Raw genomic sequence first — 18,382 nt, forward strand, 5'->3', positions numbered from 1 at the left:
TATTAAATATAAGGATCATTATTGAGCAATACGTGGCTGTTTCTGGGCATGTTTAAAATATTTAGCAAGTTTTTGAATATAAAAATGTTCGGAGTGGATCTTCAAAGAGTTTTTGACATTGTTCTGTTCTTAAAAGTGAGCATCTATACTGCTCAGGGCAACTTCTAGGCAAGATACCATGAAGTGATAATATGAAAATGAACATTTTCTTTTTTTTTTTTTTTTTTAAATGGGGAGTCTAGGGAGAGTCTTTGAGGGCTGTGAAAGTTAAACAGTAGACACACAGGCATGCACACATGAACACTCGTGAAGCAGCCAGGGATTGATAGCTAGGTAGCCTGCAGTCAATTTTGCCATCAGGTTAGGGTCTCTCAGAGTTAAAGAGCATAAAAGCTGAACAAAACAAAAAGGAAGACTATTTTATGACTGCTAGCTTGTAAATCTTAGCACTAATAGGACTAATTTGCTCTCTTCAAAAGAAACTAAAAAGGAGGGGGATTTACTTTCCTCACTTGAATATTACAGAGGTGAAGTTTTGGAGGACAAAACAAAACACCTCAGTTCCATGTAACAAGTAGTAGCAAGCATCCAGCCAGCTGCCATTTTGAGGATAATTTCTTTAATCAGCCATTTCAGTTTTAGATTGGCCTTGATCCTCAGTCTGCTCAGGAATTTTTCTCCTTACGTATGTGCTGAAGTAAACGTGTTGCTGTTGTTGTCGTTGTTGTCTAATACACAGCTTTCTTCATCCTGTCAGCTCATGAGCTAAGCAAGGACATACACACTCTCACACTTAAATTTTTTAAAGAAAAAAACCCACAACAAAAAAGAATGAAAAAAGAATACATGCTGTGACTTTAAAAATGAAAGAATCGAACAGCTGTGGGTAATAAATCGATTAATTAGAGTGGATAAAATGAAGGTGAAGGGTGCAGAGCACTCTTTAATTTGAAGATATATGACCTTGTAAGATGCTGCACTTCATTTGCTATTATATCACACTTCGGAAGGGGCTTTATTAAAATCTATTCTAGGGTGAGCTGAGGTAAAACATATTGTTAAAAAAAAGCGTTTGACAGAGTATGTTACATACTTTAGTCTGCTTCAGTGATTTCTGTCACTTTTTATACTACAGATGTTGCTGTGCAAGAAAATTAAAGGTCTAGACATTTTCATCATATTTCTGTAAGAAACAGAAATTTAAATATTTGAAGTAATAATGGGAGCATTTAGTGTTGCTTTGGCTGCAGAGCTGACATAAAACTCCCTAACTGCCTCAGTGCTGAGTAGATTTTTAAGGGATAATGTATCAGTTCCTTTCCGTGTTTGTATGTGGCTTTCATTAATGTCAATAGCAGTTAGTGGCACTTTTTCCAAGCTGAGTGCAGTTCCCAAACTTGTGTTTTTTTCCAAGAGCAGTTGTTAGAGAGTAATCAAAACAACTGGGTCTGTCCCATACAACGCAGTGTGCAGGGTCGGGGCACAGGGGCCATGTCAGAGAGGCAGAAACGCCTGGTGTGTTGTGTGCGTCTTTTCTTGGATGTAGAGAGGCAGCTTCTCTGAAATCAGGGTCTGAAGCTGCTATCCACAGCAGTAGCCCTACTAAATCAATAGGAGCTCGAGGAGCTACACCACATTTATCACCTACCTTTGTAAATAAGTCTCAATCTGATAGATGCTTTTTCCTTTACACTTTTATGGATGTACATTGGGTGATAACATTAAATAGACTGACAGGCTGATAGGTAGGCAGATAATCCTCTAGTCTCCTTGTCTAAGGTTTTGTAGGTTTTGTTATCAGTAGCCGTTCCTGCAGCTGCCAGCAGAGGGGAATTCAGTCAGCAGCAATCCTGCTTCACCTGGTGTGCTCGAGTTTAATTTTTTTTCCTTTATTTTTTTTGGACTGCTATGAGTCATTCCTCTTTACAAAGGTAGTTTTGATAATAGAGCTCTGTTCACCTTATAAGCTCATTCTCAAGCTCAAGCACTGGGCTTTTGTGAATTGCAGTCCTCTCCATCTAGAAAGGGGTTACGTAGTTCAGCTTTGGATCTGTGAAGGGGCTGGGATAGGGCTTCATCTCAGTTGTGCACATACGGGTTAGGTGGGAAGCTTGGTTCAGGCTTTGAACTTTCAGGAAGTTTAGCGCCTTTAGGTGCAGTGGGGCCATTGCTAGCCAAAATATGTGCTTTCATAAACAAACAAACAAGCAAGAAATTAATTTTAGATATTCTAAAATGGGTAGTTGTTTTTCAGGAAACCTCCCCCTCATTTAAAAAACAACAACAACAAAACAAATCCTGGATCATGATTTTCAAGTTGACACACGTTTATGAATTTATCAGAGTCTTGAAGAAGCATTGAAAAAAACGAGGAGAGGGGAGAAAGTGCTTTTTCGAGATAGCACATAGTTTATATTGTGCTCAGGTCTGGAATTTTCTAGCTAGCAAAATTATGACTGTAGTATGGACTTGTCCACACCTGTCCTTTATGTAAAGCTGAATCAAGGTTAAAGGAATGCTTTCCACCTTTATGCAGTCGTTCAAAAAGGCTAGAAAGGCAAACAGAACAATGTTTTTGGCTCCAGTGAGAGTTTCTGCATTGGAGGGCAGGCTCAGGCTCAGAAATTCTTGGGACCCAGTTCAAGCACGGCCCGACGTTTGTTACTGTTAATTGCAACTATGCTGTTGGCTTTGATTACCGGATGTTTCATTTGAGTGGCTTCTTGGTGTTTTGGCAAAAAGAATGTCAAAGTGGTTTATGCAAGGGTATGTTTTCCAAGCTCCTGTTGACTTGAATAGAACTTGTGCAGCTAAATACCTATGTAGTATTTTAAAAATGGAAGTGCTGGCATGACTGAAGCATGTATAAATTAATTTTAGAAAGATCTCAGGGGACTGCTGCATGAAGTATATAAAAATATAAAATGACAGAGTGAGAATGACACTGAAGCTCCTTGCAGGTGCCTTGTAAAACCTACCACACTGCATTTTCCTTGGTTTCTGTCTGTAGTAATAAATCCCTTGAAACAAAATGTTTTTGTGGAATAAACATGTGAAAGGATGTGGATCCTTCTGCGTCATAAAGGAAGGTTTTATTTGCAAGTTAGAGGATATAAACACATATAGCATCAATGCGTATGTGTGATATTTGTCATACATGTTAAGTGAATAAGTGTGGTGAGTAAATGTGCTGTTCAACAATTTATATCAGTCAATACATTGCAATTAAGTCCTTCTTTCAGAAATGCCAAGGAGGAAATGTGTTAGCAAAATAAAGTGCATGCCAACTGTATTTAAATGTTCTCTGCTGTATTACTTTTTGAGTGTTCTTTCTCTTTTTCTTTTATAGGTAAAGATGAGCCTTCAAGCTATATTTGCACAACATGCAAGCAGCCTTTTAATAGCGCTTGGTTCTTGCTTCAGCATGCCCAGAACACACATGGATTCCGCATCTACCTGGAAACAAGCCCTTCAAGCAGTTCCCTTACTCCACGCATCACTATCCCTCCTCCTCTGGGACCGGAGACTGTTGCACAGTCCCCACTGATGAATTTCCTTGGAGACAACAACCCTTTCAATCTTTTGCGAATGACAGGACCCATCTTGCGTGAACACCCTGGCTTTGGTGAAGGTCGGCTCCCAAACACACCTCCGCTGTTCAGCCCACCACCTCGTCATCATCTGGATCCACATCGCCTTAGTGCCGAAGAAATGGGGTTAGTTGCCCAGCATCCCAGTGCCTTTGACAGAGTTATGCGTTTAAACCCCATGGCAATTGAATCCCCAGCGATGGATTTCTCCAGAAGGCTTCGAGAACTGGCAGGAAACAGTTCCACCCCTCCGCCAGTCTCACCCAGTCGCACCAACCCTATGCATCGCCTGTTGAATCCTTTTCAGCCAAGTCCTAAATCACCTTTTTTGAGCACCCCGCCACTGCCTCCCATGCCCCCCAGCAGCACTACACCTCCCCAGCCTCAGGCCAAGAGCAAGTCCTGTGAATTTTGTGGGAAAACATTCAAGTTCCAGAGTAACCTTATTGTGCACCGGCGCAGTCACACAGGAGAAAAGCCCTACAAGTGTCAGCTCTGTGACCACGCTTGCTCCCAGGCCAGCAAGCTAAAACGCCACATGAAAACGCATATGCATAAAGCTGGCTCCATGACGGGCAGGTCAGATGATGGACTGTCCACCACTAGTTCCCCTGAGCCAGGCACAAGCGAGCTCACTGGAGAGGGACTGAAATCCAGTGAGGCCGATTTCAGGAATGAGAGCGATCCTTCGCTGGGCCATGACAATGAAGAAGAGGAAGAGGAGGAGGAAGAGGAAGAGGAGCTTGAAAACGAGAGCCGGCCAGAGTCAAGCTTCAGTATGGATTCGGAGCTGAGTCGTAACAGAGAAAATGGCTCCAAGTCGCTGCCAGATGAGAAATCCCTTGTGTTGGGAAAAGTCATTGAGAATGTAAGTCTAGGTACCATCCAGCAATATAATGACATGATAGCTGAAAAACAGAAGAGGAGTAGCTTCATGAAAAGGTCTTCTGACCAGCGAGACTTGTGTCCTCGAGACCTCTGTCAGAGAGATCCAGCTGATGAAGACTCAGTGGTAGGAGAGCTAGACCGCACTGAGGAAGGGACAGTCAATGGAAGAAACTTTGGCCCAGGTGAACCCTTCCCAAACTTGTTTCCCCGCAAGCCAACACCTATCACAAGCCCTAGTTTAAACAATTCCTCTAAAAGAATAAAGGTAGAGAAAGATTTGGACTTGCCACCAGCAACAATAATACCTTCTGAAAACGTTTACTCCCAGTGGCTGGTAGGGTATGCAGCATCACGGCATTTCATGAAGGATCCATTCCTTGGATTCACAGACTCCCGACAATCCCCCTTCGCAACCTCCTCCGAACACTCATCGGAGAACGGAAGCCTGCGTTTCTCCACCCCACCAGGGGACATGCTGGACGGGGGGCTCTCAGGGCGCAGCGGCACGGCAAGCGGAGGCAGCACCCCCCACATCAGTGGTCCCGGCCCTGGTCGACCCAGTTCGAAGGAAGGGCGCAGGAGCGATACATGTGAGTACTGTGGCAAGGTCTTTAAGAACTGCAGCAATTTGACGGTGCACCGTCGGAGCCACACTGGAGAGCGGCCTTACAAATGTGAGCTGTGCAACTATGCATGTGCCCAGAGCAGTAAGCTGACGCGCCATATGAAAACGCATGGCCAGATAGGGAAGGAGGTCTACCGCTGCGACATTTGCCAGATGCCCTTCAGTGTTTACAGCACCCTGGAGAAACACATGAAAAAGTGGCATGGAGAACATTTGCTGACAAATGACGTCAAAATTGAGCAGGCAGAAAGAAGCTAAGGGCCCTCCCCATCCCCCGCTAGGTTAAATTTCAGGGGTCTAGGTAACATTTTATTTGTACAGTTTAACTATTGCCAACTGAGAAAAGATGACCTAACTTGCCTCCGTAAACATAACTTAGCATAAATACGGTAGGTGCCAGACTTTGGCACTTAAATATAACCTGTGTCTGCAAAGTTCTATTAAACCCGAGGGTTGATTAAGGCAGTAAAAATTGTGGAGCCTTTTAACTGTGCAATAATTTCTGTATTTATTGGGTTTTTGTAATTTTTTGGCATGTGCAGGTACTTTTTTTTATTCTTTCTGTTTAAATTTCTTTAAAAATTTTGTTGGGTATCCCTTTTTAATTTTACCCAGTCGTAGCCTGAGATTACTTGCATTGTAGAGGAGAAACATATCTTTTAAATTCTAATTTTTGGGCCGCTGCTTTGTTGAAATTTAAGCTAAGCATGTGTAATTTCTTGTGAAGAAGCCAGCATTTGAACAGAAATACTCTTTTTTTTTTCTTATTTTTCTCCTCTCCCCCCCCCCCCCCCTCCTCTTCATAAATAACCTTAAAGATTAGGGATTACAAAATTGTACAGCGGATAACAATCTTAAAATTAGCACTTTCTTTTGGAATTGGATCAAATATGCAGCGCTGACAATGTCGCTGACGATAGAGGCCTTTTCTAGATAGATTTAATCACTAAAGTTGTTGCAACGGATAAAGCATAGGTGCAGAAGGCAGCTACATACAAAATCCAGAAACATTCTTAATTGTGTGTTACTATCAGATGGTCTCTTCTTGCTCTTAAAAGTGATGGCAATATAATGGTGCCATTTCATCACCTTTTGGGTTTCTTTCCCACTGTCTTCCCTTCCTGCTACTCTTCCCACAGACAGTAAAAGTATCCCAAGTATCATATATTTTCAAACCTTGGAGGAGCCAAATACCGTCTTTTTTCTTTTAAATGACAAAATCATAAATTTGTGTTCAGGACATCTACTTTAGTCCATATTTGCTGTAGTTAAAATAATTACTAAAGGATGGGAGAGTGAATTTTGCAATGAAAAGCCTCAACTCATAGGCATTTGGTTTATGAATAGAAATATTAGAACTATCTTATATGATGTGCAATGATGTTATTATAAAGAAGGGAAAAATAAATTCTAGTTGCTTTAGCTGTCTTGGCAAGATTCAGCTCCTACTGAAGTCGGTAAGAGTTTTCTCCTTGACTTAATTAGGACTAGAATTGCATTCAGATAAAAGCATTACAACAGAAAAAAGTAAAGAAAAACACACCTGCTCTACTTTCAAATTCCAAATTTTTTAAAGCCTTTTACGACTAATACTAGCCAACAGTGGACAATTATGGTTAGATATTTTAATTATGTTGACCCGCACTTTAAAGCTTTTGTTTGTGGTTAAGAGCAAAATGGCTTCTCAACAAGAAATTACATCGTATTCTTCTATTTGGCCCAAAGGTGGGTTAAACTGTAAGGGAACAACTGAGATTAAGTGTCAGTATTGCTAAGCATGGCATTCACAATACTGGCACTATAAAGAAAAAATAAATTGAAATAATTTATTGGACAGTTTTTGTACTGCCATTCAATTTGATGTGAGTGCCTTGAAAACTGATCTTCCTATTTGAGTCTCTTGAGACAAATGCAAAATGTTTTTGTGAAATGGAAAGACTTTAAAAAAAAAAAGTAAAACAAGAAAAGTACATTCTTTAGAAAAAAGAGCCACATTTACTTAAAAAAAAAATAAATTACTGGTTGAAGATAGTGGACATGAAAATGCCATAAGACCCAATCAAATGAAGATGTATACCCAGCACAACTTCGGACATCCATTAGCTGAATTATTCTCAGCCTTTTTTTTTTTCAGGACAACGCTGCTTAGGAAATGGAATGGAAATGAGTTACTGCTGAATTAAAACGCAAATGACACAAATTACAAGTTGTTAACATTGAATGAGAAAAAACAATTCAGGAACAACGGCTAATTTTTTTTTAAAGTTAAATTTAGTGCACTCTGTCTTAAAATACGTTTACAGTATTGAATACATACAAGGGTAAAAAAGAAATTGTGTGTATGTGTGTTTGAGCAATCTCTTTTTTTTCAAAGTTTGCTTAATAGATTATTAAAAAAATGCCATAATGGCCATGTGTATATTGTTTTCTTTTGGTGACGGGGTTTTAGTATATATTATATATATTAAAATTTCTTGATTACTGTAAAAGTGGACCAGTATTTGTAATAATGGAGAATGCCTGGGCATTTTACAAAACCAGAAAGAAAAAAAAAAACTTCTTTTTTCCTTGAAAATGTTGCAGTAAAATTTAAATGGTGGGTCTATAAATTTGTTCTTGTCACTGTAACTGTAAAGTCTTGAGTTTTAGTAAATTTTTTTCTGCCTTGGGTGTTGAATTTTTATTTCAAAAAATGTATAGAATCTTGTATTTGGGGATTAAAAGGTGATTGCTACACCCTGTAGAAAAAGTATGTAGAAAAAAGTGCTTAATATTGTTATTGCTTTGCAGAAAAAAAAAATCACGTTTCTGACCTGTACCTATTTTTCTCTTTTTTTCTTCCCTTCCCCCCTTTTATTCCCCTTCTGGAATGGATATTGATATTGGTTGATTCATATGATGTAGGCACTTGCTGTATTTTTACTGAAGCTTGTAATTTTTTAACTGTACGCTTGTCCTTTTAAAGGGATTTAATGTACCTTTTTGTTAGTGAATTTGGAAATAAAAATAAAAACAAACAAACAGGCTGCCATAATATATTTTTTTAATTTGGCAGGATAAAATATTGCAAAAACAAAAAAAAAAAATTTGTATGTGAAGTCCTTATTGTACAGGAAAAAAAAGGGGGTTGTTTGACGACCTTTGAGTAAAAGAAACAAAACAAAATAATTAAGTGCTTTTTTATTTTTAATTTTATGTTCTTGTTGTTCACGAATAATTTTAGTTGTATATATTTTTTTTGTCAGAAATGGCCTACAAAAAAGTGCTGTTCCCACAGGGCTCTAAATAACTTCAAAGTTGCCTGGACCCCTTGCATCAAGGTTTTACAGGTATGGTGAACCAGGCTGGATGGTTATTGCCTATTTGTGTGAAATGAAATTCCATTCCCATACAGGTGTCTGGGGTGACATCCCACAGCTTCCCCACTGATTTGAGAGAGAGGAGATTTTTCCCCCCTGCCCTTCCAAACAAGATGTCCAACACATCTTCCCTCTCCTGGCCAACCCACACTCACTGCTGCCCACACCCTGCCACTGCCCTCTGGAAGAAAGTTGTTTTATAGCAAAAAGTGAGAGCTGTTGCATCCACTTTGAGAGAAAATGGTAAAATGCTCTGCTGTTAGTATAGCTGTAACCGGGTTGAAGTAAAATTAGTCCAGGCACAGCCCTCCTCTTCCCTGTCAGAACAGGACCTACTCCGTGTACAGGTCTTGCCAGTCCATGTTATTAGCTGCTTTGCTGCTGTTCACTCCTTATTGTACATTCCATAAATTTCTGAATGTTTGAGGGACTGGGATGAAATCCTGTGCCTTTTGATTTCTCTCTTCTTTGCAGTTCTTTCTCTCTCTCTCTCTCTCCTGCTCTCTTCCCTTTTGGGTCGAGGGGAAGACAGGTGGCAGAAGAGGCAGTGATGCTCTAGTGAAGGGGAGAAGGAGAAAATGCTCACCGCTCTTGCAGGAAGTGACGGTAAAACAAAACAAAAACAATGACAAAAAATATTGCCATACCATGCAAGATTTTTCTTCTGCTTTAATCTTTGCAGAACTGTTGAAGCAATTGGAGAAGGATGGGTGTAACAGCAGGGAGAATTTGGTCCAGCTACCTAACAGATAGATATATGTCTTCCTGGTTTGAGCAACATACCCTTAAGACTTCTGGACAAATTCTGGGTCTCAATTGAACTGATATAAATCAGGAATTATTCATCACTCTTAGTCCAGCATAGCTGAGGCTGGAATGTGGTCCCTTAAAGGTATATTTTAACTTTTTGGTGAAAATTCAGATCTCTGGCATTCATATAAACCCAGTCATGTCACAGAACTCAGCAGAATCCCTTGGACATGCATCCGTGTAATAAAGATCAGAAGTTAACTGCATATTTTCAGGCCACAATTAGTTGATTTAAGAAAGAATTTAATCTTTCATTTTAGTGTAAGTTGCTTAGGAGCTCCAGTCTCTTCCTGTTGTTTTCAATTACCCAGGATGGCTAACACCAGCAGTTATCTACTTTTGTGACTTAGATCACTAAAACTAATAAGTCGTCACCCAAAAGCACAAGGGTTGTGTTTCTGCAGACTGTAGTGATAATGAAATGGCCCTCCTTTTTTTCTTGCTTAGAAGAACTACAGTTTACTAGGCCATAAGCACAATATAACATAGACGTAAATAGCTAGAATGCTGCCATAGTTATTTTCAAAATTTAAATGGGTTTAATTATTATTTTAAGGTTGAATTTCTTACTTTCATTGTGTCTCGTCCTGTTGCCTTTGAAGTCCAGAGCAAAACTCCAGTCAACTGTCTTGGCAACAGAACAGGTCCAAAAACCTGGTTTTAGAAATAAAAAAAAAAACAGTTTTTAAGGAAAGGGTCAAAAAATCAGCATTTCATCCCAGTCCTATGTAAAAGACAGTCCAAGGTTTTGTTTATCACAGGAAAACTCATTTTTATGGTGCTCTTTGTATTTTAGAACTGCAAAGCAAAGTAACATTGATTTAAGTTGTTTGCATTTGTACCGGCAAGGCAAAATATTTTTATTACCTTTTTCTATTACTTATTGTATGAGCTTTTGTTGTTTACTTGGAGGTTTTGTCTTTTACTACAAGTTTGGAACTATTTATTATTGCTTGGTATTTGTGCTCTGTTTAAAAAACGAGCACTTTTTTTTTTATTATGGATAAAATGTTGAGATGGCTGGAGGTCATTTCAATATGGCTTAGTGAAATATTTATTGTTCCTTTTATTCTCTGTACAAGATTTTTGGCCTCTTTTTTTCCCTTATTGTCACAATGTTGAGTTCAGCATGTGTCTACCATTTCATTTGTACGCTCGTTCAAAACGTTTGTTCCAGTTTCAAGTTATAAAAATAAATTGGACATTTGACTTGATCTCCAAATCTTGTCTTTCCTGTTTTTTTTTGAAATTGAAGGGTGGGAAGGGGAGAATAGAGAGGAGTGAGGAGCTGAAGCTTCTTCAGTACAGATAATAGAGCTCATGCTGTATTTTCTGTCAGTTCTCACAGGAGTCAGTCAGGAGAGAATTCTCGTTTGGGGAGGACATATGAACACCTGCGTGATGCTAAGCAGATGCTCAAGTCCTGCTTACATCCCTTGGACTTAAATAATAATGTAAAGTCTTTCCTGAGTAGGGCTCTTGAGAAAAAATGGTAGAATAATGCTTGAGACAGTCAAACTTCTCATATGAAATGATGTTACGTTTGGGACAACTAGCGCAATTTTCTGAAGACAGTGAGAAGTTTTGCTTTTGTGTTTCTTTCCATCCCCATAAACTTAACTGTGTGCTGTGTGCACCTAAGTTTGTTAATGTGTTTTGCTTCTAGGATGCCAGCCTAAATAGGGAGAACACTTACCTATTTAACTGGGAACTGAATTTGGTTATTATTATTTGGTATTATTATGTGACAAGCACCAAAAGGCAACTGCAGCTTAAACATTTGCTCCTCCTCCTCAGCTAGGGACAATGGCATGCAGAGTTAAAGGCAGAATTTTGCACAATTTGCAGTTTGAGGATAACAGCTGACAACTACAGGCAGTTCATTATCCTGATGCTCTTTATCAAGCCAGCCTGTTAGCAAATGCATGGAAATCTTAAATGAGAGTATTGTTATTGAAACCATTATTGGAAAGCTCAGGAAAGATCTGGAGTGTTGGAGACCAGATTCTGTTTTCCTGGAGGCCCTGGTCCAACAAAACATGTAACAGGCTTGTGATTCAAAGCAGGTGGGTAATTGAAATTCATTTCAAAGGAACTGCTTGTGGACTTTAAAGTATTTGGCTCAACTCAGAAGTCAGGAGGGGAAGCTAAGTGGTTTGTGCTACAGAAGAGCTCTTACAGATGGTCCCTTCCTGATCTCAGGCTCCCTGAATCTACAATCTAAATTTAGCTATGTTTAAGTGCTTTGAAAAGTTCCACTCATGAAAAACTGGTGAAAATGAAATCAGAACCCAACGCTGACAATTACATTGGTCAATAGTTCACGCTGTAATTCCCAAACTGCCACATTTGTTTTGAATACCTTCTGCAGTGAGCTGTAAAAGCTGTTACATTTTACTTCTAAATTTTGTACAGTTTGCATTTGAAGGGGGTGCTTTTGACACCCCATAAACATGACTTCTCTCTAGTGGATCTTTACACTGCTCTGTCATTTTTTCAGCTTTAAAGGCATTGCAGGCCTTGCTGATGTGGTGGTGGAAGATTTAGCAGCAGTAGCTGCTGCTGTGCATCCTGGCCTGTGGCCATGAGGGTTTGGAAGCACAAGGGCACTTCCCGTTCACTGCTCTGCTAGGGTAGGTGTAGTTAGGTGTTTGCCCATCAAGGAGAAGCATGGATCCCCTGGAAGCAGTAATGCCTTAACTCATCACTATTGGATCTGCTAGCACTTGTCTGTCAGAGCCCTGATTACTCACATAAGTTGGCATGAGGGAAAAAGCAGGATTAGGCCCTTTTGACAGAGTAAATGTGAGAAATCACACAAACAAAGCTGCAAACAACTAAATACAAATGAGTTTCTCAGCCACATCTTCTGTCTGGATGCTCCTGTTTTGCACACGCTTCTGTAACAGAAGAACTATTGTAATGAGTAAAGGAAAAAGGTTCAGAAAAATCTTTGCTAAATCCAAATGAAACTAATGAAGTTCAAACTTTGATATGAAAGAAGAGGTATTTTAAGTCAGCATTGTAATTATTATAATGAAGAAATGTGTTATAAAGGTGATTTAATTTCTGAAGGGCCTCATTCCTCACACTGATTCTACAACATATTTCTTCAGATTCAACAGATTTACTCTGGGTTTACATAAGTATTCTGTGGATTCAATCTAGCTTAATGGTTTTACATACAGAAAAAAAATAAATAAATTATAAGAACACATAACAGAATAGCACTGGCCATTGAACTCTAACTCCATAACTGAGATGTTTCCTCCAGAAAGTGTAGTTAGCAAGTTACATTTACCCTATCAAAGGACAGAAAGATGCCATGTGATCTGTACATCCAATTACAACAGCTTGAAAACTGAGCAATCAAAATGAAAAGATTGTGGACAGACCAATAATTATACATGAAAATCATTCAGGAAATAATTTTGAATAATAAACATATTTGAGAAAATTGTGATCTATATTTGCAGATAGCTTGTAAGCAAAAACGAGGCAACATTTGCCTAATAGTTGATTTGCTTTGAATTAGTCTCCTTGCCCAGTTAAACACTGACCTTTAGCTGCTCATTGACAACATACACTTCATTGTCTGAGAGATGACAGACTGTTCTCTGGGATCACATGTGGTAGGGGTGGAAAACACCTATTCACTCCTTTTGCCCATCCATGACCAATGCAAGATTATATCTTTCAGCACTTTTCCTCAACAGGACATTATGCAGAACACAATAAAATTTAATTTTATACCTACCCACCCACTGAAAAAAACCCTGGCTGTTAAGAAAAGATTCTTCATTCAGTTTAGTCACTGTCCATTTCCCCATGGGTTTAATCACAGGATATAACAACATGGTACTACATTTATTAAGAGCAGACATCTGCTTTGGGGCTTGCTTGGACTGTAGTTTGAGTGTGAGACTAGTTCCAAAAGATGTCCTATTTCCCATAATAATCAGGAACCCACTGCATTATACAGACAATTTACTGATTTACAGATTATTTTTTCTGCACAAAAATTAGATGTTGGGTTCCTTTGATATGTATCTTTTTATTTATTTCTTGTTTTGCCAACCTGTGAAATACCTCCTGTGCAAGTGAAGACCACTTACATATTTTCATGTAGAGTTGGCAAGTGCCAGTGCTGATTATGGTAGAAGTCATAGGTATCATCAGAGAACATCAAAGCTATGGAAAATGTGTAAGAAAACTATCATGTTTTAAAGATTCCTATAAACTGGCTAGAAATTACAGTAATGCAAAAAATACATGTTGCTTTTTAGAAATATTTTAAGCATAAAGAGTGGATGTCCAATGGCTAGCAAGTTATATGCATGAGTGTGTAAAAACTATGTATGCATTTCTGTGTACTTAACAGATTCAAATTTCAAATGCACTTGTACAAAGCTACAGTATAATATTGATTTAATTTGAATTTCTCCTAATTACACTATATCCTTAAGATTGCCAATTTACTTCAGCACAGCTGATTTAAAATGGGTATTACAATGATAAATGAAGACCCCTTTCATCCCCTCTAGAAATCACAATTGGAATAGACATTGCATGTGGGCAATGCCCATATGACATTCTTGTAGACACTATTAAAGTCCCTAAGATGCTGGATTTTACTAGAAACCCATCATAAAGCAAAGTTCGGTGACTAGCCAGACTAATGTGGGGCATGTGAAGTTTCCACAATGTCAAATTACCACTACGAGGTGTGTTTATAATTATTTTTCTCACTGTATTTATTAATTCATATGAAAAGATGGAGAAAACTATCTGCTTGGGGGATATAAGTCTTCACTTGTCATGGTGCATGGGTCTTCCCACTGGTGTGAGATGTGGAAAGACAAGTGAAACTAAGATAAATGACAAAAGCCAAGGACACATGGAAACACTCCAGAATGAACGCTTGTCATTTAACTCTCCGTGATGAGATGGTGTGAAGAATTTTTGCAGTGAAAAAGGAAGCCAAAGGAGTAAAGTCTTCATATGATATATTCCCAATGTGAACCATCAGCAAAAATAGGGAAAATTGATATTGATAACAATAGTAGTTTCTATTCAGGATGTGGCTGCAGCAATCTAGTCAGAAACCAGGCACTTATCACAGAATACTTTGAATTCTTAGCAGTGATGTAACATAATGCAGCTTCACTGAGAAAGGCACCATTCCTGCAAAATACCTCAAAATGACTGACAGAACGAAATGGTACAATTTCAGAATTAGAAGACGAGAGGGAAGGAGATATTAAGAGATATAAACAAGGGAGAAAGTCATGTTTCACATGGTAATAATGTTCAGATGAAAGGAATGTGTTGGAGGATCACTGATGAATCAAGCCTGTTAGACATTTCAGAATACCTAAGTGAAATGGTAGTTTAAATCCCAGTTTAGAGGCAACTTCTGTTCTAAGACTCACTGATTTTTAACAAAAAGCCTTGCATTTCCAAATGACTTTTGGAAATAAGGCAGTAGTCAAAAAATATTTTAGAAAAAAATCTCCTGTCATATATATTATTCTGCTCATATTCCAGTGGCTTAAATTACTACTTTTAATGTCTGAACATTTTTGAACATAAAGAAATATGAATGCCAGACTTATCCTGTTTCAGTTTATGGCTTAACATCATCTTTATGAAAGAGACACCTAACTCCTCATATTTCAGGTATAGAAACCCATCACTGTACCCAACAGAGAGCACAAATTCAGGGTAAACAGCACATGGCCAGGACAGCGATCTAACCATTTTACCACATATGGCAGACTGCAGAATATTTTCCAGATCAGTATGGCTCATAAGTGTTCTAGTAGTCCTATGGAGAAAGTCCACCCATGATCCTACGATACTCTGCAACAAATACAGGACAGTGGAACTGACCAATGGAGATGGAGATATGTTTATGAAGATGGATTCTCTTCCCAGATGTGGATCTGAAAGCAGGGTATTTTTTTTTTTTTTTTCAGTAGCAACTTAGCGAAATACATTTTCTAATTCTACTTTGTGGGGGAGCAAACCAAAATGGTGTGAATCAGCTTTGCTCCCTTGTGCCAAGGGAGCTAGGCTTACTTGCATATCACCTGAGAGTTATTTTCACATTTTTGCTGTCTACCCCAGCTTGATAGATGGTTTTAATATCTATTTTTCAAAAATACTAATATGTTTTTCATATTTTTTTTTAAAGCAAGAAGTGTTTTAAACCATGTTACCTTGATTGCTTTGAGATACTGAGACATTCCCAGTAAGGCAGTCCTCAAAAAGAGTAGCAGGAAGCATTATCTCTTGGTATATTAGACTGTGCGTGTCAGTAGGAACTTCTGTGATGTATGTGAATGATCAGCCAGCAGAATTAAGTAGTTTTTTGTCATTTCAGTCTGACGTAATCTCTCAAGCTATTTTTCCCAGAAGTATGTACTTGTCTTGATATGCAGAAACTCTGGCCACAGAGTTCACATGATTTTCCATACTCAGAGACTGTTTCTTTTGTTAGCTCTTATTCAGACATGATTTCATGTTACCAGTTTAATCCTGGTGATGAGTGATTCCTCAGTGCAAAACCAGTATGTTTCTCTTCACCATGCTGTTTTCCCACAGATGAGGTTTTGGTCAATCTTCCCCTAGCCAGGCAAGACTGGACGCTGAATTCTCCCTAAATTGTTAATGTGAACTGATTTGTGCAGGTAATTGTGCCTCGAGGGAAGTTTCTCAGTTCCTGCAAAACGCTCCAGGCCCAGAGGACTGGTGATCTGCTTTTGCAGTTCTCCCACACAATAGGCTGCTTAAGAAAAATAGAAGCTGAATTCAGATACTTTGAGCACAGAGGACAGTAGGAAAACCCACACTCTTACAGGAAATGTGTTGTTTGGCTTGCCTCTGTGTCTACCAGGCATGCATCATATTTCAGTTTGTTCGAATTCCTACATGCTCCTGATTTTCTCTTCAGGGTATCTTTTCTGTTCAGGAAGAGGGACATACAGCCTGAGGGGAACAAAGCCATCTTGGAGGAGTCACTCTCAAATCAGAGCAGGTTTTAAGGGATCAGTCCTAGGTGAAATTCTATGCAATGTTTCATTAAAACCTTAGATGTTTGGATGGAGATACAATTTATTATATACTGAGCCAAGTTTGGTATGTAATTCTGTGATTCTGTGATTCTAAGTTGGAAGAGATCAGAAGTGTGTTGAAGGTTGGTGGTGGTGTTCAAAGTGATTTTAATATCTCACTAGGTTCACTAAACAGCTTTTGGTCATGAGAAAAGAACATGATGTATCACAAGTGACAGGGAGACAACAACAATGCTGTTGCAAAATAAGGCAGATACCATGGGATGTATCAACAAGAGAGTGCCTGCAAATTATATCATGTCCATTCTGGCCATCACTGGTGAGGACTTTGGACATTCAGCTGTGGGTTCAGTTCTTACTACTGAAGAAAAATGTAAGCCAGTTGAAGGATTTTCCTGAAGGGAGCAAAGGAAGTGACCAGAAGTCTACAGTGTATGTTTGATGAAAATACTGAAATAATTGGCATTGTTTATCCTAAAAAGAGCAAAAGAAGGAACCAAAATGAAGCAGGGAGTTAACTCTTCCCAAGTAGGAAAAGCCATGTTGTAAAGATGTTATCCCCTTCCATGGTTTCATCATATGCCTCCATGGTACCTAGAAGAAGAAACATATCCACTGCACCTTCACAAAGAATTTCACCCTATACAACTCTCAAATCATTCCTTTGGCAAAGCTTTCCTTTTCTCACAAACCAGTGGTCGTGGCTCCATTGATTGGCATCTTAAAAGAGCAGATACTTTTTAAAATGTTTAGTAAACAAGGGAGTTCAATGGCAACACTTGCCTTCAGCCAGGATTTATCAAGCATAAGTGAAGACCTGTGGACCAGATTCAGCCCTGGTGTAAACTAGTGCAACATAACCTTTGAAAGAGTTCCTCCTTCTTCCACCAGACCCGAATTTAGCTCTTAATTTAACTCAGAGAAAAATGCAAATTAGCCTAATTAAACATACAGTTCAAGCAATCAAGATACTGGTTTTATACTATATTGATCTATTTTAAAATATCAATGTAGGACAGCTAAAAGCAAAGGGGGCAATTAATGTCTTTTCCTGGAAAGGTGTGAAAGGTACCTGTCAGGTTTCATTAACTGTATTTATTCTTTCCTTTCAAATTGTGTCTCATTTGAGCAGACCACTCTTCTGGGTTAATGGTGACAGAAGACAGCAGCATTGCTGTAAGCATCCTACACAGCAAATGTAGCCTATTAGTGAAAGATGGGGAATCCTGAAAATGAAATACTTTATTGTTAATGCCTGTGAAATACCCCATATGCTTGTAACTGTCTCGGAGAAGCAATGGTGGAGCTTGCTACCTCTGGCTTTGTGAGAAACTTAATACCTTTGGGCAGTATATATAAGCAGTAAGAATAAAAAAATATTACAGGATCTTTCTGAATAGGGATCTGAAACACAAAAAAGTTAAATTTTTTTCCAAGGTCATACAAAAAACTGTGACGTAACCGGTTTTGTGTGGATCTCCTGAGTCCAATCTTGGTGGGTTTTCATCTTGTTTCTCCTCAGTCCTAAAGGAACATCCATCCTTTGGCAGATGTGGCAAGCTGAAGGTATAAGAAAAAATGCTTTTCCATACAAGCATTGCCCAGAGCTTGTTCAAGTCTCTGAAAAGACTCCCATTGTTTTCAATGGGCCAGCCAAAAACTGCGAGGGACAAGGCCATCTTCTCCTCTCAGGGGGAGCACAGCACAACTGTGCTGGACCACAGGGGATGAGCCTGACCTCATCCAACCAACACACCTGAGAGGTCAGAGCCTGACCTGACATGGAGAGTAAGAAGCAGGAGGGTGTTTTCCTACTGGACTTGCTGCAGTGGAAAGGATGGGAGGAGAGACAAAAGAAGTGAGAAGAGGCAATGGGCAAGGAGACTTTGTATTTCCTGGCAAAACCTGCGCTGTGTCTTGTGTGTATTTCTGTGAGTTCTTCCGGAGCAAGTACTGCAGGGCTGTGATCACAGCCATACAGTTTGCAAATAACCAACAAATGTGAGCAGCCATAAGTGTCTGAGTTGTGACCTT

At 39.1% G+C, this 18,382-nt stretch overlaps 1 protein-coding gene across 4 annotated transcripts in view; it reads left to right on the forward strand.

The window, feature by feature from the left end:
- Window positions 1–5,872, forward strand: part of BCL11B (BCL11 transcription factor B) — a 91,645-nt gene extending 85,773 nt beyond the window's left edge. For all 4 annotated transcript variants that reach the window (XM_057398978.1, XM_057398979.1, XM_057398980.1 and 1 more), the window contains one exon: window positions 3,350–5,872. In XM_057398978.1, coding sequence (XP_057254961.1) covers window positions 3,350–5,361 — 2,012 coding nt within the window. In that variant the 3' untranslated portion in view covers window positions 5,362–5,872. The remainder of the gene's footprint in view (window positions 1–3,349) is intronic.
- The last annotated feature ends 12,510 nt before the right edge of the window (window positions 5,873–18,382 follow it).

Source organism: Pezoporus wallicus, unplaced genomic scaffold (genome assembly GCF_028554395.1).
Source record: "Pezoporus wallicus isolate ANWC-B61680 ecotype Strahan unplaced genomic scaffold, APGP_CSIRO_Pwel_v1 contig_8218, whole genome shotgun sequence".
Lineage (NCBI taxonomy): Eukaryota > Metazoa > Chordata > Aves > Psittaciformes > Psittacidae > Pezoporus > Pezoporus wallicus.